This window comes from Triticum aestivum, chromosome 2D (assembly GCF_018294505.1).
Source record: "Triticum aestivum cultivar Chinese Spring chromosome 2D, IWGSC CS RefSeq v2.1, whole genome shotgun sequence".
Classification (NCBI taxonomy): Eukaryota; Viridiplantae; Streptophyta; class Magnoliopsida; order Poales; family Poaceae; genus Triticum; species Triticum aestivum.
Window position 1 is genome coordinate 2,560,214 of NC_057799.1, and position 20,734 is coordinate 2,580,947.

At 43.6% G+C, this 20,734-nt stretch overlaps 2 protein-coding genes across 2 annotated transcripts; one reads left to right on the forward strand and one right to left on the reverse strand.

Moving 5' to 3' along the window:
• Positions 1-4,193, reverse strand: LOC123050933 (cysteine-rich receptor-like protein kinase 10). Its single transcript, XM_044473648.1, has 7 exons — positions 3,350-4,193; positions 3,069-3,179; positions 1,670-1,854; positions 1,065-1,275; positions 634-871; positions 390-540; positions 1-303 (listed from the first exon to the last, which is right to left on the reverse strand). The coding sequence occupies exons 1-7, from the start codon at positions 4,191-4,193 to the stop codon at positions 1-3; spliced, it is 2,043 nt and encodes a 680-aa protein (XP_044329583.1).
• A 1,896-nt stretch (positions 4,194-6,089) lies between these two features.
• Positions 6,090-20,117, forward strand: LOC123050897 (putative disease resistance protein RGA4). The gene is made up of 11 exons (XM_044473613.1): positions 6,090-6,206; positions 12,949-15,538; positions 18,202-18,294; positions 18,401-18,469; positions 18,623-18,708; positions 18,808-18,847; positions 18,938-19,095; positions 19,185-19,267; positions 19,353-19,432; positions 19,530-19,604; positions 19,704-20,117. The coding sequence occupies exons 1-2, from the start codon at positions 6,090-6,092 to the stop codon at positions 15,193-15,195; spliced, it is 2,364 nt and encodes a 787-aa protein (XP_044329548.1). The 3' UTR covers positions 15,196-15,538; positions 18,202-18,294; positions 18,401-18,469; positions 18,623-18,708; positions 18,808-18,847; positions 18,938-19,095; positions 19,185-19,267; positions 19,353-19,432; positions 19,530-19,604; positions 19,704-20,117.
• Positions 20,118-20,734: the final 617 nt, after the last annotated feature.

Consider the following 20,734-nt stretch of genomic DNA (forward strand, 5'->3'; position numbering starts at 1 on the left):
CTACCTAGGAGTTGTGGCAGATATGGTTACATCATTAACACTACATGGTACAGTAGTTTTAGATGACTCTCCGTTGCCCACCATTAAATTGAAATACGCTGGATGCTTAGGCTCAGGTAGATTCATAGTCATGCTGCTTAGCATCGCAACAACATCCAACATGGTTGGACGATCAACTGCATTCTCTTGTACACACAACAGTGCGATGTTAACGCACCTCATCATTACTGTCGAGTGACAATTGGGAAGCAATGAGGTTTCAACAAGTTCGATCCATCTTCTCTCTTTCCATAATTGCCAAGCCTATTTTAAGTTTCATCACATACTTAGTAGGACACCACATAAAGAAAGCTTTTTTTTTCAAGTTATAAGGATTTCTATGAACTCACATATCCAAGGAGATAGATGAAATCTCCACATTGATGGCTTCCAGAATTCCTTTTCCCACTAAGGATCTCGAGAGTTAAAACACCAAAGCTGAATACATCGGATTTGATGGAAAAGATGCCCTGAGAAGCATACTCGGGAGCCATGTAGCCACTAAAATGATAAAACAATGTTATATGTGCAATTACTATATGGTTGACCTGTAATATAAATGTTCAAAAATGGACTAACTGATACAAAACTTACTATGTACCAGCCACTCTTCTTGTAATGATTCCTTCGGCGTTAGAGCTAAATATTTTTGCTAGTCCAAAGTCTGAAATTTTAGGATTCATTTCGTTGTCCAGGAGAATGTTGCTTGGTTTAAGGTCTCGATGTATGACACACAACCGAGAGTGCATATGTAGGTAAAGAAGTCCTTCTGCAATTCCTTCAATTATTTCAAGACGTTTGTTCAAATCAATTAAAACTTTTCTATTATTATCTGCACATGAACGAAATGTTAGTATGATAGAGATAAAAAATGTAAAAATAACAATGAAAAGTTGGAAAGCACAATCATAAATGAAGTGCAACTATACACACAGGGCTTCTCAAAACAATATAGTTATATTGTTAGCCATTCCTTATGCATCAATATCTAGCCTATGAACCTAGAAGTGCAAATTAATATGTACCAAAGATGAAGAAGTCCAAGCTTTTGTTTGGCAAGTATTCATAGACCAATATTTTCTCCTCTGCTTGAGAGCAGCATCCCAAGAGCCTAACCAAATTCATGTGTTGAAGTTTGGCTATGAGCTCAACTTCATTTTTGAACTCCATCAAACCTTGTCCGGAATGTGAATCAAGTCTCTTTACTGCAATTTCAATTCCATCGGGAAAGTGGCCCTAGGAAACAAATATAAGTTTAGATATTGGTATTATAAAAAAGCCGCAATCAGGTTGCTTTTATGATAGGGATGCATGCATCATTCTGATGCAGAGGCTGGGGGTAATCCTTCTTTTCTAAAAAAAAAGTTGCTTTATGATGCACAAGTTATTGCATACCAGTTCCACGATAATGGGTAAAAGCAAATTAACCCAACTTTGGGTCAATATTGTATCTTAATTATAGTTCATATACTAACAAGGCTATCTTGGGATGCTAGTATTTTTCTTCCTTTGATCCATCCGAATGTATGTTGAAAATGTGATAGACATAACCTACGTTTGCATTGGTTACAAAACGAGGGCTATAGAAGGGCGTTACAAATGCACCTTATACCCCTAAAAACAAATGTACCTTATAAACAGGGCCAAATCCACCTTTGCCAAGTTTATTTTCTTCAGAAAAGTTATTTGTGGCCTCTAATATTTGATGAAATTCGAAGATAGAAAACTCAGAGAACTCTGCTTCCATTTCCCAAACATGTTCATCTCCTCCTTGCAACTCGTGGGTATGCCGCTTTTCTCGCAATCTCACTTGACCTGAAAAATTGAGAGTCGGCGCAATCAATTTCTTATGACTCTTTACCGCCGTCGATCTAGATCGTACCATGCGCGCCACCTAACGGGTAGCAACCAGTAAACCCGCTTAGCTATTAAATTAACGGATTGATTTTTTTTACGGGCCTTGGATTTGAAAACCAAATAGCTCGCAGGCGTGTCTTTCCTGGGATTTCATCTGAAACGACGCTCACCCCTCAAAAAAAAAAAACTGAAACGACGCTCTCGTCTATACCCGGCACAACGACCTAGAAATAGAGCACCGGCGAACCGCCGGCCGCGGCGGCTGACGGGCAGACGCGGTCATGGCCGATTACGTCTCCCATGCTGGCGGCCGGCTTCAACCAGCAACCAGCACGTAATTAGTTGACCTGATCCGATTCTTTGGGGCAAATCGTTGGCGACACTTCCTCTCCTGCCATCGAGATGACGAGTTGACGACAGCGGATAGTGACACGTGAAGCACGAGATTGGGATCGTAGCGTCCGAGCTCCGATGCAGCTCGTCCGTGGGCGATGCAGCGGCCGACGGCGAGGATGCATGGTGGTGGCGGCGAGCTGTTTCCTTCCCAATCTCATCCCCAACTACAAGTATTTCGGTACAGAGGTAGTATATATGAGCAGATGCACCCAATCCCTGTTGGCGCCGGCCATCGCTGTCAAGCCACACAAGCACAATCGTGGAGGACAGCCCAGGCCATGGTAGGTCGTATGTATCAGTTTATTACTTTTCTGCCTAATGGCTACTAGTAGGAATTCCCTACTACTCCCGCCGTCCCATAATGTAAAATATTTTTGGACGTTAGAGTAGCTAGTAATCCTATGCGTGCAATCAGCCGATGTGCACATCTAAATTCATCTACTGCTATTAATTTGCAGATTCAGATAACTTTTGTTGGAGGCGCTGGTATGTTGTGGAAAGATTCAACTAGTAAATTTTGTTGGAGGCACTTGTATCAATCTATCTACACAACTCATCTGAATCGGATTATACACGACGAGGTGGAAGTAGATCAGCTTTTCCCCCGCATCGGCTATGCCTGCATGCATCTCTCAGATGCAGAGGTCGGGGGTCATCCTTCTTTTCAGAAAAAAAAAATCAGCTACACCTGAGGCGCGAGGGAGACGTGACACTGCGATCTAGATAAATAGCTTCTTCTGATGAGCAGCGTTCCAGTAACTAGTTTAATTACTAACCTTTCATGTACCTTCTTCTGAGCCGAGGATAGCAAACGATGAAGCAGAATGCGACCAGTGCTACTGGAGCAGCAACAGATATGGCGATTACCCAAGGTTTGATTCCATGTCCTTCAAAATTAAAAATCAAGAATTCTTCAGAGGGGAAATAAACATCAATAAATTATGATAAGAGAAGCCATAATAATATGTCAACCAAATTAATGAAGAGCCCAATCGTAACTTTAATTGTTTGAACACCCAAATTGAAGTGAATTGGTGGTGGATCACTGATCACATACTCTTTCCTGTAGCAGCAGTAGTGGTAGTAGTAGTTGGGACTGGCGGCACCGGAGTGATGGATGATGGAGTGACCCGCCGCATGGGTTGGCCTTGGTAGAACATATTCACCTCGAACCTGATGTTGCAGCGCAGCACGAGGATCTGTCCTCCCAGGCGCACCGCCGTGGTGGTGTTGACCATGCTGATGATCCGCTGGAGGCACGCCAGGCAGTCGCCAGTGGACAGATCCGGCGTGCACTGAGCCAGAGAGTAGAGCGTTCGGGTAACAGTGCTAACGGAGTCCATGACCGCGGTGGCGAACCGCCTCTCTGCAGCGGCCGCGTCCTGGGCCGTCCGTGTGAGCAGGTCGTGCACGTCCGGAGTGACGGTGCCAGGGTCACCGAAGAAGCTGTCATTTTGGAATGACTGGAAGAGCGTGTCGTTCTCGGTGATGCTGGGGACGAGGAGGTCGTCGCTGGAGAAGCCGAGGACGCACGTCTGCTGCTGCTGCTCGCCGTTGTCGTGGTAGACGGTGGCGCCCAGGTGGTACGGGCACGCCCGCTGAGCTTCCTGGAACGATGCGGCGACGCAGTCCCTGCACGCCGTGGCGTTCACGGTGTCGCCACGGCAGAGCGCGAGCGCGTACACCACATCGGTGACTTGGCCGGCGGTTGCGGTGGCAAACAGTTGCGAGGAGGAAGACGCCTTGTTGGGGAGGGTGGCGGCGACGACGGCGAGGTTGGACTGGTAGGTGCTGTTGGCCGTGTAGTTGCCGCCGCTGCCACAGAGCTGCGCCGTTGCCGCTGCCGACGGCAGCGGCATAAGGAGGATGCTAAGCCTTAGGAGGAGCAGGACGACCGCCATGAGATGCTAGTCCTAAAGCTTCTGTGCTGAAGCTCGACCGCTTGGCCTTATTTCATTTGCATGATCACTTGCAAAAATGAAACGAAAGTGCATTCAGTGGCCGGTCTGTACGTTGCTTTCAGTTAAACTCTTTGAAGCGTCGTCAGTTTCTTGCATAAAATACTCATTTCAAAACAAATTAGATTTTCATTATAATAGACTTATTTTGAGTCCAATTAAGTTAAAGTGCTTTGACTCCCATGCCATATTTAATTTATAGAATGAGAGAGAGAAGTAATGGTCATGCATCTTATTTTACGTACATGCACCGTACAAGTCCAAGTAGAGAGAGGGTGCTGCACTTATGCTTTGGAAGCCGAATATATGAAAAATATTTTGTTGGACAGTTTTTTATCTATAAAGCTAGTGTCATCCAATCACAATAATAATAACTTGATTGATGAGATTTTAGATTTGACCCCTCTAAATCAAAATGAAGGGAGTAATTATTTATTCACTCAGTCTTCTAGATCCCGATCGACCGGCCGGCCGATCTAGTCCGCCAGTCAGCAACTTTGAATGGTCTCGTATTATAAGAGTGTCATAAACTACATTGTAAACGTATTTGTTAAAGGCAAATGATTTGATCTGGCTGACTGGTCAAGTTTTCGGCTGGACGTGCGCGAGCCATCACATGAGATGAGATGAGATCGCATGGCCACCCGTACACACAAGGCCCATCCAACCTTATTTTCTTTCCCGTTCCACCCAAAGCTTTCTCTGGATCTCTCTCACTCTCGCGACTGCTTTTCCCTGCACCATCAAGCTCGCAATCGTCAACGGCTCCGCTGCCGCTGTTGCAAGCCCTTTCCTAGAGAACCCAAATAATTCTCAGACCATGCTGGTTACATGGTCGCCGGGTGCGGACCTGGCGGTGCGTCGTTTGCAAGCTCCAGACCGCTATGTTAGAACCGGGGAAGTGCCTATGCTGGCTTCGAGGCAGATGATGCACTATGCTGGTACCCGGCAATGGAAGTTTTGTTGGAACCTCCTGACCTGACCCGCGGTGAGCTGCGACAGGGAGCACACATGGATGTTGTCACCGGTCACCACGGGTGCTGGAACCGGCGGCAACCACGTTCTTTTGTTGGCACCAGCGCCGCAAGCGCCACGAGATGCTGCAACGAGCTCCTATAATTGCTAGGACCGGTCTCTTCGTTTGCTAGAACAGACTTCCTTCGTCAAGACGGCGCTAGTGTTTTCAAAGGACACTATTGGTAGCTAGTCAAGTTAGCGGCAGCGTCTTGTTCTGCTGGAACGCGGCTAGTACAAAAAATCCTATAAGGCATTCTTGCACTAGTAATCCGACTTTGGCCCTTCGAACGGTACAAAGCGTGTCTAGGCATCCTGACTGGAGTCGGCGGGTACACCAACCAGGCAGGACTAGTGTCAGCCAACATACCGGCAAAACAAGGTTGTGGGCATATGGACCGGATTCCGGAGGCACACCAAACCGGGTAGACCATGCGTCGGGTAGGACGACTCAGCCGACGGTCTATGGAACCCACAGAATGTGTGTTCTACCTTGGTAGACCACGCATAGTATAATGCCATCCACACACACGACAATGGGACACAACGTTCATTGGCATAGAAGATAGAACCCAACACCCACGTCTTGCATAAGGTGCAAGACTCAACGACAACAATGGGGCTGCTGAGCTATGAAACCGCATTAACCACAGCAATCGCCACCGTACAGCACTGTGCCGACCAACAGCAACCCAAATAGATTGGGAGGATCGGTCAACAACCGACTTCACCCGGGTGAACGCATGCCATTCCAAACGCCGGCTGTAACTTCACCAAGGCGTGCCACCTTTCGTGGTTTTAGGACTCGATTGCCACCAAGGTACAATGGGGCACACGGCCTACTCGGGGCTGGACAACAAAGATGTGTTGCACAAGTTCACCTACACGGCAAATATCCACACTACACTTGTAATCAACTTTGAGGACATCTTCAACCAACAAGTAAGCAGCAAAATAATACAGAAAAACATGCACATGTGGCACAAGATTTAACGTGAAAAAACCTCCAGAGTGATAACATTGGATTATATCTAGTCGGCTAAGAATTTGGCAGATCCCTTTACTAAATGGCTATCACGTGTTATGATAGAAAAACATCGAGGGGGTGGGTATGAGACCCACATGAGTTGCCATGGTGGTAACTCAACCTATCTGATCGGAGACCCCGTGAAGTAGAACCTGGCTCGTAAACAAGTAGTAGTTAACTAAGGAGAGTAACTGTGTTGGCAATTGGTGCTACTATGATCATCTCCCCTGCTTCCCAATCATACATACTCGATGAATGCTTGCTTAATTACTTGGACTACTAAAGTATCTCTGCCTGTGTTGATTGTTTTTTTTTGTGTGTGTGTGTGTGGGGGGGGGGGGGGGGGGGGGGGGGGGGCTGTGTTGATTGCTGTAGCCACCCTATGCATCTCAACATTTGCCAAAGGTGGTGCTTATGTTCTCCTTGATTTGGCCTACTAGTTTTTTCTTCTAGGTAACCCTTTTGACGGGTGTGCTGTTGCTCCATCACAAAATTGAGCTTAATTTCGACGACGCACCAGAACGCTGGTTGGACGTTTCTTTCTTTCCTTATTTGCATTTAGAGAAATTTCTAACTACTTTCTCCATTTTAAAATAAGTTTCTTGATTTTAGTTCAAATTTAAACTGAAATCATGACACTTATTTTTGGAACGAAGTTAGTATATGGACCTTCTACCAGACAGAAGAAATTTGTAGCTATTCAAATTACTTTCTTTGAATTAAAACCCCACACCACTTCCGAACTCGCCGTAGGCTTTCTACTTTTCTTTTTCGTTTTTTATGATTCTCTTTTTTCTTTTCTTTTTGGTTTTTTGATTTATTTGGTTTTATTAATTTTTCCAAAACAATTAATAATAATTTCAAAAATTATTCACTTAAAAAAGGGATTTACGTTTTTTGAAAATGGTCACAAATTTCAAAACGTGTTCACAAATTAAAAAATGTCGTAATTTTTTCAAAAAAGTTGGGCTTAAAAATTCTTTGGTTTTTCAAAACAATCAAGATTCTGAAAATTGTTCATCTTTTCAAAATAAATTCGTATTTTAAAAAACTATTCGCCCATTTAATTGTTTTGTGGCGGAACAAAAATTGTCCACAACATTCAAAACTTGTTCGAGTTTTTCAAAAAGTTGTTCAAGGTAGTTCTGTGCAGTGGGGATGTGGGCTGCAGGGCTGTGACATGCAGTGGTTGTGCGATCCGTCGAGCGTTGGATAGTTCTGTGACTTCCAGGCTGGGCTGGGCCTTTAAGGTTTTTTCCTTTTCGTTTTAGTTTTCTACTTTTGAGTTTAGAATATGATTTTGGACATTTACTTCAAACCAAATTTGGAAATGTACCAGCAATTTTTTTAAAACCAACTGAAATATTTAGAGTCTAGGAATAATTTTCCAACGCTAAATAGAATACAAAAAATACCACGTTAAAAATAGTCTAGTTTTTATATACTCTGGAAAATATTTTTGAACTCCAAATAAATAATCCGATAATATTGAAATCATTTTCAACTTTTTAAGCCTTGTAATTTGTTCTAAATTAGAAAATGGCTGTAAATATTTAAAAAGGCACCAAAGAAAATCCAAATAAATATGAAAGCGTCCAAGTATTATTATTTGATTAAAGTCATGTTATCTTCTCTCATTTCTATTTTGGGTTGGTTTGAATACGTGAAGAAGAAACTTTAATTTAAATTTAATAGTTGAGGAGGTCCTTTTATTCTCTCTTTTTTTATATATAATTTTCATACTCCAAGAGCTTAAAATCCTGAAAAATAATAAAAAAATCAAGAAATTTTAAATACTTATCTTTATTTATTAACATTCCAAATTTTAGATTTTTTTTCTTGAGATGCTACAGGCGTGCTGTGTCCAACAAGATTGATGCCATCCTATGCATGGTACGGAATATATGTGTCCGCTTGCCTACCTGCCCAATGAGCTGCTTGTGTTTATGTCATTATGGTTCTCCCTGGTCAGTGACACCCCTGCGCCAGTCCAACAGTGTCTGCCTATTAGATTTGTGGAAGCGTCTCAACCCCCAACATTTTTCTAAGTTTGTTTGGTGGAGGTCCGGTTTACAGTTTTCCAGAGTTTTTTTAGTTTTCATTTCCTTCTATAATGGTTTTTTTATTTTTGTTTACTTTCAAGTTTTATTCTAAAAAATGTTTACGAAGTTTGTAAAATATTCTCAAGTTTTAAAGATTGTTCACTATTTTTTTAAGTTGCAAATTTCTAAAAAATGTTCAAAACTTATTCAATACGTTCACTCAAAAAAATAGAGAAAACAATAAAACCCAAAGAAAATAAAGAAACCCGCAGAGAAAATCAGGAAAGCTCCTGTAACGAGCGCAGACGCTGAACTGGTGCGGCCCACCTATGCAATTCGTCGACACTTTGACGCATGAGCGTCGTCCAGAACTTCTCCATGAAGCCAGCCAGACTCCACTTAAAAACGCAAGGACTGTGGACCTTTTGGGCAAAACCTAACTTTTATAATTTTACAAAATGTTAATCAAGTTTTAAAAAAATGTATGCATTTTCTTAAAACTATCATATTTTCCTAATGCTCACAGAAGTTTTGGGAAATACTCATATCTTGTCAAACATGTTAGCATTTTTGTAGAAAAATATTCACACATTTTAAATTTGTTCATAATTGATAAAAAACAAAAAGGTTTTACATCATACATGTATTGATGCATCCAAATACTAATTACTACTTCGATGTACGACAAAAACATGAGAGGAGGGGGGGGGGGGGTTCAGACAGCGTCTGTACATGATCGGCCATGCAACACAGTAACAACACCGAAGTGGCCCACCATCGATGGAATCCACCATTTCTTGTCAGGGATGTAAATGACAAATAAACGACGCCTGGAAATCCCGTTCGGTTAGCTTTATCTAGCTTGATAGTTTATTTTTCCAAAGAAAAACTTTATTAAAATGTTAGACAATAGTGGAATCAACAAGAAGCTGCCCATGAGCTCGCAGCGACTGCAAGAAGAAGTGGTGACTTTGTGTTGATCGACAACGTCCCCTCTGAGACGAGACATGTAATGCTAGTGGCGGCAGCACCTGCTTGCGGCGATAGCCGCATGGCGGTAGCAGCACCAGCAGCTTGGATGCGGCAGCAGTAGTAGCTTGGATGCGGCAGCAGCTGCTTGTGGCTGATGTCCGCCAGCCCAGACGACGGCAACGCGCCTGGGTCGAATTGGTCGGAGGTCTCCTCCCCTTCCTGAGCTGGCAGGAATGGCCGGAATCAAGATCGGACTATGGTGGCGGTGGCAAGGAAGGAAGGTGCGGGAGCTGAAAGTTCCCCATCGCCAATTATTTTTTGTTTTTTATAGGTCCCTGCAAAAACTGCCTCCAATCCTAGTTATCTACGGGACAAGATGCCTTATTTAGTGGAGCTGTATAACTTTTATAGGACGAGGACGTTTTGCGGTATCTAATATGGACCCCTTTTCATCTTGCTGACGTTTTTTACGGGTCTGCTAGAGATGATCTAAGGACATCTCCGATGTTGACCCCTAAACTAAACACCATATCCGCACGGGGGTGCTGTATACACATAGTGAGATTTTACAGCTTGGTATACTAGTTTTTCAGTGACAACGCGCGGGGTGTTATCTAAGCCCTTCGTTTTTAAATATAATCCTTTTTAGATATTTCGTACAAACTACATACAGACATACATATGCATATTCTAGATTATAGATTTCCTCATTTTGCTCCGTATGTAGTTCATATTAAAACCTCGAAAATGGCATATGTTTAGGATCGGAGGGAGTAGTTTATTTAACTAGCACCTACAAATACAAATGGATGCACTAGTTTTTTGAGATTTTTTTTTCCTGAGAGAATGCAACTATGCACCTGGTTAGAGAAAAAATCGTAAAAAATTTAAAACAAATTCAAAAAATTCCATTTTTTTATGTGGTAGACAATTTGATGCGTGAGGCCCGCTCCGAATTTCAAGTCATTTGGACATCCGAGCAGCTCTCAGCAAAAAAGACAAATCGGACCAAAACAGTACATGAACAATATACATTTGTACAGACCTCCAATTTGTCTTTCTTCATCAGTGCGGGTGCAGATGAGCTCGAGTGCAGAAATGAATTTTCGCTATACAAGGCACTAGTGTTACATTTTTTTTGTTTTAGTTCTGATGAGGATACCCTTGAACAGTGACAGCACCGCCCTGGCCCACCTTCGACCAACCCAACCCACCCACCACCATTCCCATTCCTCAAAAAAAAATTCCTCCAAAAAAAAACCCACCACCATTCCCTCCTCCCTGCTCTGTCCCGACCACGGTGGCGACGGCGAGGAGACGCCCAACGGCGCCTCGTCTTCCAGTCCTGCTGTTCTGCTCCCCGCTGTCGGCATGGTCGCCCGCCTGCCCTCTCCTCCATCCGCTGGGACTGGAACTGGAAGCAAGCGCCACCAACAAGGAGGTCAGCTCTCACCGCTCTGCCCGCGCCCTGCAGGTGCTTGCGTTTATTCCCACAAGGTTCCTTCCGCTAGCTCGAGCACAAGGGTCATCAACCAACCACCCAATTGCCTCCAGTGGAATACAGCACGTACCCATAAATTAAGTACTAATGGCCACCATACATCAAAGAGACGAGCTTGAGCTTGAAACGAATAGAGCTGGGCCTTGTGGGAACCAATTCAAGTACTATAATATCATCAACTCGAGTCTAGCTGCCTGTCTTTTAACACTTGCTTACCAAGCTCGTTCAGATGGCATGTGCTTGTGCCTTGAAGACCGCAACACCACCAGCGCCAGACCCAGAGCCTAGTCTTTATTTTACTCTTAGAGTTGCAATTAGTTTTGTTGATCAGATCAGGTGGGAGCAATGTGTAGATGGACATACACATCTTTGGCTCAAGCATATCGCTGGCCCGCCTGGCCTGAGCTTGATCACTTCTTCAGGGGCACCACAACTGAGGCTCCTTCAGTTCAGTGGCACTAGTACTATATCACTAGAGACTTCAATACTGAATGAGCCCATTCGCTTGCCAAGTCCAGCAGCCAAACCAAATGTAATCCTTTGATCCCACCCTCACTCCTATCAACTCCAGACATAGCTGCAGAGGTCGAATGGATGTCCAGTGTTGTTAGCACTCTCAAACTTGCCTGTCGTACAGCCTTGCACGCTGCTCTCTCTACTCTGTTTTTAATGGAGTGGTAAAATCTATCTTTAACATATAGAGCACATGTTAGTAGAACAACTGTTTAGCAGAGCCTTGGGCTAATGTATCAAAATACATGTTGTATTCCTCTTAAAAAGACCAGCGAGCCTCTCCCCGATAGGTACAGAGTATATTATGGGGCGACAGGAGTTACTTTTCCTATTGGTTATTATTACTAGTTATTTGTAGCTGTCCATTTTTTGAGTCTGTGTGACAAGTGGAGCTAATAGCCTGATTATTATTACTGCAGAACTACTTTTGGCTTTGTGCAGCTGCCTAGTGCTTTCGCCTCACACTTGTGCTTTTCAAGCAAAGCAGATATACCGCGTTAGCTTTGTCTAATCGCTGATTAATTAACACTCGCTTACCAAGCTCATTCACATGGCATGTCCTTGTGCCGGCCATCTGGCCTTGAAGACCGCAACGCCACCAGCATGAGACCCGCAGCTGGCCCAGTCTTGTTTTAACTATTGCTTAATTTGCTTGGGTAGCGATTAGTTCAGTTGATGATTTGTACCTGCTGATCACCAATACAAATTGGGAGACATCATATAGCATAGCAAGTAAAGGTAGTAGCTCATATCTAGATACACACACACACACACACACATCTCTCTTGTTTATATGGACCAACGCCTACATGCCACTAAATAGCTCGCACCTTTTACTAATTACTCCCTCTGTCCCACAATATTAGATGTTTTTGCAAGCTAACACCTCCGTCCCACAATATTAGATGTTTTTGCAAGCTATGTTAGCTTGCAAAAATGTCTTATATTATGGGACGGAGGGAGTACATGTTAGTAGAGCAGTTGTTGACCAAAGTCTTGGCTTAACACATCGGCGGTTTACATGACATTTTCATATTTTGTGATTCAACCTTATCCAATAGTTTGACCAATAACACATGAGCCATATGTCATAATAATTATAGCATTGGAAACTTTATTCGAGTACAAATTCAGTGACATGTTTGTTGTGGCGGATACCCTGCATTTTGTTGGCCAAACCAATTTCGAATCTCAAAATACGTGAAGGCCAAGTACACTGGATGGAGGGAGAAGTTTATCTGTAGCACATGACAGCCACTAGCCTATCTTTTTAAATCCATGTGACAAGTGCAGCTATCCCGCTAATACTTAATTAGTATACTACTTACTCCCTCCATTCCAAAATAGATGATCCAAGTTTGTACTAAAGTTAGTACAAAGTTGAGTCATCTATTTTGGAACGGAGGGAGTACTAGATAACAATGAGCATCCAATGTACATCAGATCCGTTTGAGGACGAAACACTCACTAACTCGCCCTCTCTCTGCCGCTTGCTCTCTTCTCCCTGCCTTCGCCCCCTGCTGCTTTGCTTCATCTCCTCCCCCTTGCCTGCATCTCCGTCGCCGAGAGACTCTCGGCGACGGCAGCACCTGGATCTGGACCGCCGCACATCACAAGGTATCAAGGTAGACTCTCTCTCTTGTGCCACTAGATATTTTGGTATCTAGTGGTCAAAACCAAACATTTGAAGACATAGGTTTGAGCAATTTAAATGAGTTAGTCATCCATGGATTTTTCAGAGAGGAGAAACCTAATTATGGTATGCGTTATGTTATGCATGACCTACTGCATGATTTGGCATTGAAGGTTGCATCTTATGATTGTCTTAGTTTACGTCTCCCTAGTGTTGGATCAATGGAGATTCAGCCAACCACCTGTCACTTGTCTATAAGCACAGATGACTTAGGGAAATATGATGAAGTGTCTGGTGAAAAATTAAAGAGTGAATTGGAAGAACTGAAGACAAGATTTAAGGTTGAACATTTACATACATTGATGTTATTTGGAAAATTGGATGAAGGTTTTGTCAAGATATTTGGTGATTTTTTTGGGAAAGTGAATGTTCTTCATGTTCTTCGTTTGCCCAGCATGCTTTGTTCAGTGGAGTCAATGTTACATAACTTTTCAGGACTAGTCCACCTACGATACCTATGTTTAGGGACAGATGAGAGTCAGATGCATTTACCACTTAGCATCTCAAAATTTTATCATTTAAGAATTTTAGATCTTCGATTGTGGGGTGGCAGTCATGATTTGCCCGAAAACATGAGCAACCTTGCCAAATTATGCCATTTTTATGTCCCATATAATGGGCTTCATTCTGATATTTATTGTGTGGGAAAACTTAAACTCTTAGAAGAGTTAAAGGTATTTGAAGTTAACAAAAAAAGCGAAGGGTTTGAACCACAGCAACTAGAGCACTTGACAAAGCTAAGGGAGCTTGGCATCTACAACCTTGAGAAGATAGATACTGTAGAAGAAGCAGGTCAAGCAAAACTGATGGAGAAAAAATATTTGAGGAAGTTAACATTGGAATGGGATAGTGGGCGGACAAGTGTTGAGCCTGGTGTGGAAGCAGTGGTTCTTGAGAGACTTCAACCACATGGAGATATTCAAGTGTTGTGCATTAGAGGGCACGGAGGCCCTTCTTGTCCAACATGGCTGGGTGATGACTTCACTGTTGAGGCTCTACAATTTCTTTATCTTGATGGTGTTTCTTGGGATGTTTTCCCTTCTTTAGGGAAGGCGTGGGATCTTCGTGAACTGAGGTTGGAGGACATTACTGGACCGAAGGAGTTTATTATAGAGGAGAGCTTTTGCATGCTAATAAAGCTTGAACTCATTAGCCTAGGAAGTTTTCGAAAATGGCTTTACCCAGCCAAAGAAGGCTCTTCCCTGGGTGGAGACTTGTTGCCACTGGATACTCATATGTTCCCTCTTTTGCAAGTGCTGATTATTAGAGATTGCTCAAAACTCTTGGGGTTTCCTTTCTCAAACCACATTGTTTCCCCAGATTGGTTTCCGAAACTACAAGAGCTTGAGGTACTATACTGTCCAGAATTCTCGTCAGTGATTCCCATCTCCTGGATTGAAAGTTTGTGTTCTGTCACGATGAAATCTGTAAAGCAACTAGAGAAGTTTGCATACTCAAAATCATCTGATGGAGCAGAATTGGAAATTATTGGAAAGGGTGATCTGCGTAGCTTAGACCAAGTGTTAGTTTTTGATAAAGACACAGGTCTTGGGGAACTGACACTGGAGATGTGCCCACCTCTGGAGTTGAAGCACCTTCTGATGCTAACGTCACTGAAGAAATTGATTGTAAAAAGCTCAGATGATCTGGTTGGACTACTAGGAGGCCAGGGTGATGTGGAAAGGCAGCTCCCACTTTGGTTTCCCAAACTACAAAAGCTTGAGATATGGGACTGTCCAGAATTCTCGTCAGTGATTCCCATCTCTTGGATTGAACGTCTACGCTGTGTCACGATACGATGTGCAAAGATGCTAAAGGAGTTTACGTACTCAAAATCATCCAATGGAGCAGAAGTGGAAATTATTGGAGAGAGTGATTTGCATAGCATAGACCAAGTGTTAATTTTTGATAAAGAAACATGTCTTGAGAAGCTCACACTCAACAGGTGCCCACGTCTGGAGTTGAAGCACCTTCTGATGCTAACCTCCTTGAAGACATTGTTTGTATTTCATTCAGATGCTCTGGTTGGGCCACTAGGAGGTCAGGGTGATGTGGAATGGCAGCTCCCTATTGAGCATATGCGGATCTGGGACTTAAATGGTAATAGTGGGGAGGAATTGACAGATCTCCTCCCCCACCTCCCAAAGCTCTCCAAATTGGAAATAGATGAGTGTAAAACATAAAGGAACGCCCTTTCAACATAAAGGAGCACCCGTCTGCAGCTTCTTCTCTTCTGCCCTCACCAAGCTGGAACTTTATGGGTGGGACTACAAAGGGATGAAGCGCTTCAGCAGGGAGCAAGAGAACGCCCTTCTGCTCCTCCTCCCTGCAGGGCTGCGCAACTTTACCGGCCTCAAGGAATTATCAATCAACCACTGTCCAAGCATCTCGTCATTACCCAACGATGGCCTCCCCAAATTACTGCAAGAGCTAAATGTCAGATGGTGCTCCAACCAGGAGCTAAAACAGCAGTGGAGGGGGTTAATGGGAACCATCCCCAAAGTCATGATAGACTTCTGATCCAAGGTAATACAAACATACTTTCTTGTGTTTTCCACTTTGCCCTTTTCCTGAGATCCTGCCCAATAACACTGTGTTTTCTCCCATCCATCCTGCCCGTTTGGCACAGCTGAGATTCGTGCAGTCTGTTGTCATACCACTACAAAAAAATACACTTCCGTGATGATACGTGTTTGTCAAAGTAGGTCGCGTTTTTTGTCATGCATGTACATCCATGACAAATTTATGACAGAATCAAGATAGTCATACCTGTGCTGTCGTAGAAGTGTTCCATGACATTACCAAAATTATCATCACGGAAGTGTCCACTTCCATGACGATAAATCGCGCGTCACAGAAGTGCTTTCGTCAAGGGTGACCGACACGTGGCATCCACCGTAACGGAACGCCGTTAAGCTATCGGGTCGGGTTTTGGATCCGATAACCCGTTAACAGCCGCGACCAATGGGGATTTTCCACGTGTAAAATCATCATTGGCTGGAGGAAACACGTGTCGGCTCATCGTTGGGACAGATGTCATCCACTCATTGGACAGAAGGCGCCTATGATACGTCGACACGTGGCACGGCCCATCAAGTTTAAATGGGCCGGCCCAACTAAAGGCCCACAAGATTTTGCGGACCATAATGGGCTGGCCCAGCTAAAGGCCCACGAGATTTTGCGGACCATAATGGGCTGACCCAGCTAAAGGCCCACAAGATTTCGCGGGCCATAATGGGCCGGCCCAGGTAAAGGCCCACAAGATTTTTGTGGGCCCGTTAATTGTTCGCCGAATATTTGGGCCCAACTACAGCCCAGTGACTTTCGGCCTGTTAGAGGCCTGGTGTAGACATGGGCCCATTTCAGCCCGGTGTGACTTTCGGCCTGGGAATGGCCCGTGCTGCCCATGGGCCATATATGGTCCGACGGGACATCGGGCCCACTAACGGCCCGTGCTAAAGGTGGCAACAGTTAAGCCCAACGTGACTTTGGGCCTGTTAAAGGCATGTCGTGTAATTCGGCCCGTTGATGCCTGTGCTAAGCTTTCGGCCTCTTAAAGGCCCATGATATCAGTGGGCCAACTAAGGCCCGAGATATGTTTCGGCCTGGTAACGGCCCGTGAGCTAACTGGGCCCAAAACGGCCCGGTCTACATTTCAGCCTGCTGAAGGCCCGTCGACGACTAGTGAAAATTGAGGCCCAACATGCATTTTGGCCTGCTAAAGGCCCGTGGTTTCATCTCGGCCGTAACAGGCCAGTACAATATTCAGCCTGTTAATGGCCCAACGCTACCTGGGCCAAACTAAGCGCTGGGTCAACAAAAGGCCCAACTAAAATATAGGCCGGTGTAAGTTTGGGCCTGGCGCAATGTGTGAAGGCCCCAATCATTCGGGCCCAAGAAAGACGCAGGCCGGCCCAATTGTGGCCCGCTAAAACCTGGCCCGTTAGAGTCGAATGTTTCGGTCCGGTCGACTACATCTGATTTTTTTTTCAGATAGCGAATGATGGCAGTAACTAGTAGGAGTTAAGAACAAACCTACTCTATACAATAAAGAAATTACGGCATAGTAACTAAGAATAAACCTACACTATACAATAAAGGATTTAAGGTATATTACATCCACTGGGCATCGAATTTCGCCACCAGTGATCATAAAGCGCAACGAAGAAGCAGATTACAAAAACTGGGCACCATTGCGGCGTAACAAAATAATACTGAACTGAGACCACTTCCAAGACAGGTCAAGAAAGGTTAGCCTTGCGGGGGAACTGCTGCGCAAGCTGCTGAGCAAGGCTGTGAGACCGGCCTAGCATGTCGGTCATAGCTTCCAGGTGTAGCTGTTTAGCGATGAGGTTCTCATTGGTGTTCTCCGCAATCTTTCTTAGAGATAGGACTTCAAGTCGAAGTTGAGTTGCAGAATGTCTTTCTGCTAGAACTTGGGACTGAAGAAGTCGAACTGATTCAGACAACGAATTCTGTGAGCTTGTCTGACTGTTAGTCTCAAGTAACTTGAACACTGCATCAAGACAAGACTTTAGGGTTGTCTCGCTATCTTCAAGATGTTTTGCCTTCTTTGCTGCAATATATGTTGGGTTTGTCTCACAGCCTTCAGCAGACTTATGCATGCCATCAGGCATATCACCCTGAAACAAAGCAGAGAGATGACAGGTTTTGCACGTGTATAAACAAAGATGATAACTGTTCTGTCAATTCTATCCAATTTCAAATTAGAAAATAAAGAGTAAGTTCAAAATATCAATAGCATAATTTGGCATTGTTCATAATGCGGGGAGCTTCACCACACTACTGGATTACCATGTCAACATAACAAGCATAGATGAAGGGCAAAGAAAATCATTGTATCTATTTTGGATAATGTGCATGGCATGTTGTTCATATCATCAGCAGTAAGGAATAATTATGGAATAAATGAGACAGCAAGTTTCAAAATAGCAGTAGGACATCAGTAAGGAATAAATGAGACTTCGGGTCAAGCTACTGATATTAAGGTGATTTTTTCTTTTCATATACTGCTATGTTGCTGTCAGTACCAGGTGTTCTTGCATTTCTAGTTTCTGTTGGCTTGCTGTTCAGGTGTTCTTATGTTTATTTGGTGGGATTTCAAGCCACTTATGTTACATTTTGTCCAAAACTCATGAAGACTGAAGGTATGCCTGTAAAATCTTCAGTGTTAGGGACCAATGGATCATCTGGCATAATTTTGGAAAACAACGGATTGTCAGTGTTTTGCTGCTGATCATGTTTGAAGTTTTGCCATCCAGGTATACTTGCAGCTGATAGGTTTGCAGTTTTTCAATTCAGTCTACATTCTAATAATACAAGGTATTCTTGCATCTGTCATAACTGTTGTTGTTTAATGGCATATAGGATCTTCAGAAGAATATCAGTGCATGTGTGGAGCCAGTTTAGAGCATAGGCAGCAGTAGCACTCTCAAGGTAATGCATTGCAGGTCATGTATAATTTTGAAACTGTAAAATTCCACTATGGCACTAAGGTGCATGATCGTAGCCTATATTTATAAATAACACTAGTTTATTACGTGTTCCATCTTGGTATAACATTAATATGTAAATTACCTTTATTAACAGTGAATCAGGATGTCGATTAATGCCGGGAATTTACTTGGTGCCCCCAACTATTTACATGCGAAACCTGCCTATCTACTGATGGGACTGTAAGTACCTTGCCCTGATATATTTTTACCTATTTCAGTCAGACATTCATGTACTGTTGGTTAGCTAATCTCAGTTATGATGTTTGCTCCGTTTTGTAGATGAATCTCCTCGGAAGAAAAAGATTGAGTTCGGGGAAAGGTGTGGATGCAGTTTTAAGTTTTAACTGTCAACTGTTCCTTGTGACATCTTTGATACCTTGCCCCTTATTCTATTCTTTCTCTGATGCAGTGTGCCAAATCCATCTTAAGCGCATGCTGGTCGCTGTGGAGTTGCTGCAGCCATTGCCAATAGCATCCCCCAAAGCGCATTGTCAAGCTGTTGTTGCATATGATATTTTCGAAGGTATCCCCGTGTTTGCTGCTGCATTGTGCAAGAAAAGGATCAAGGTCAGGTCTAAATATTCAGATCTGCTTCATTTTAATCACACGGAGGGATGATGCTTTTGTACTAACTAACAAGCAACTCATCTGGGCAGGCCATAATGGCAAACAAGAAAGATTACCATTTCCTTAATGTGCAGATGACAGCCTTTCATCACGAAAAACTGACACTGCAAAGGTAAGAAGGAGGCTATGTATGTCTGCTCTGTGTAGAGGGGCGCTATGAATAATCAGCTGATCGAATGGCTGGTCGAATTTTGCAGGTGTGAGTAATTGGTGAAGGTTTTGTACTCACGGTTCTCGCCAAGAACTGCAACTCCAGCAGAACGTTTATTCATGTGAGGTAATTAGGCCACAATGAAATGCAACTCTGCAAGAAGTACACTAGCTTAGCTGACATGTTCTCGTTAGTAGCTTAACCAACTTGGAAAACGTTTCAGAATTGGAGTGCTGCCAAGGAATTGAATTGCGAGTCTACGGAATAAGAATGCTAATGAAGAAGAAGCCTTTCCTAGGTTAGTATCTCGGTCATTCAGTATTAGTGTGGTACAATATAAAATAATCTGACCCTGACCGGCAGAACCATGCCAATTACTTACACATCTCCTTTTCAGAAACAACCAGACTGCATCTTCTGAAGAAATCGACACTTCTCATGTTATCTGAAGAAATCGACACCCAACGGTTATCTTCAATCAAATCTAACAGCAACGTACCACCACTTTCCACGGAGTTCCGACACACTGCCACACCCTTGATCGTGCATCCAACGGCTCTGAAGACTAGAGCTGCCACTATTTGAATTACTTTTACTGTCTCCTTGTTCAGCAGCTTTTACATTATTAGCATTATAAAAGCTACCTTTCACTAGCTCAAAAAAGAAGTTACCTTTCACTGGTTGTAACGGGTACAAAACGCCAGATCGATCTGATAGCCCTGGAGCTCAACTTCCTGTACTTGGGGTAAATCCCAGCCGCCATGTCCTGGCTGGCGTGAACGTGTATCCTTAATTCACTATATATTCTCTGTCACGGCCATCCTCTGAATTCACCTGGCTGCTAGGTGTGATCTGAGAGTAATTTAGTTTTGTCAACTAGTTGGGTCTTGTCACTCCTTTGCTGCTACTTGTTCCTCTCAGGAGAAGAATGCTGCTGATCTCATCTGGCTTGCTTGAAGCCATGACCTTCAGTTGTGTTCTGGAAATCCTGTAGATCATCGCCAAATTAGGGCCCAAGATATCATCATCACCATAGGAGAGGAGAGGAGTACCATTTTACTGCATTTTGTGCATCGAGCGGCTCAAGATGCTCGTCAAATATATGAGCTTCTTTTCTTCTCCATGAACTGCATGGTCTTGTGCTTCAGAACTGGTAGCAGCTGTTAACTTTGTGATGTTGTACACAATGAAGTTTCTCTTTTGAAGTGATGAAACATCTTAGACATGCTACATATAAATTATCATTGTCATCATCTGATGAGACATTCTATCAGCATCCATATTTACTTCTCGAGTCGTGACGGCACAGCAAGGCGCCTTTCCTTCTAGTTACACTGAACTGTTACTTGGCTTGTCAGCTCTAACTAGCATGAAATCCTTCCTTCACCAACTACTTAGCATCATCAGAATGTGTTCTCTGCTTAGCAT

Bases quoted from the DNA above. Each gene is read 5' to 3' on its own strand.
- LOC123050897 (XM_044473613.1), top strand. From the start codon at position 6,090: ATGGGGCACACGGCCTACTCGGGGCTGGACAACAAAGATGTGTTGCAC. The intron at 6,207-12,948 runs GTAAGCAGCAAA...GTATCAAGGTAG, and splicing joins AGGACATCTTCAACCAACAA to ACTCTCTCTCTTGTGCCACT.
- LOC123050933 (XM_044473648.1), bottom strand. From the start codon at position 4,193: ATGGCGGTCGTCCTGCTCCTCCTAAGGCTTAGCATCCTCCTTATGCCG. The intron at 872-1,064 runs GTACATATTAAT...GTTCATGTGCAG, and splicing joins CTTGGACTTCTTCATCTTTG to ATAATAATAGAAAAGTTTTA. The intron at 541-633 runs GTAAGTTTTGTA...TTATCATTTTAG, and splicing joins AGAAGAGTGGCTGGTACATA to TGGCTACATGGCTCCCGAGT.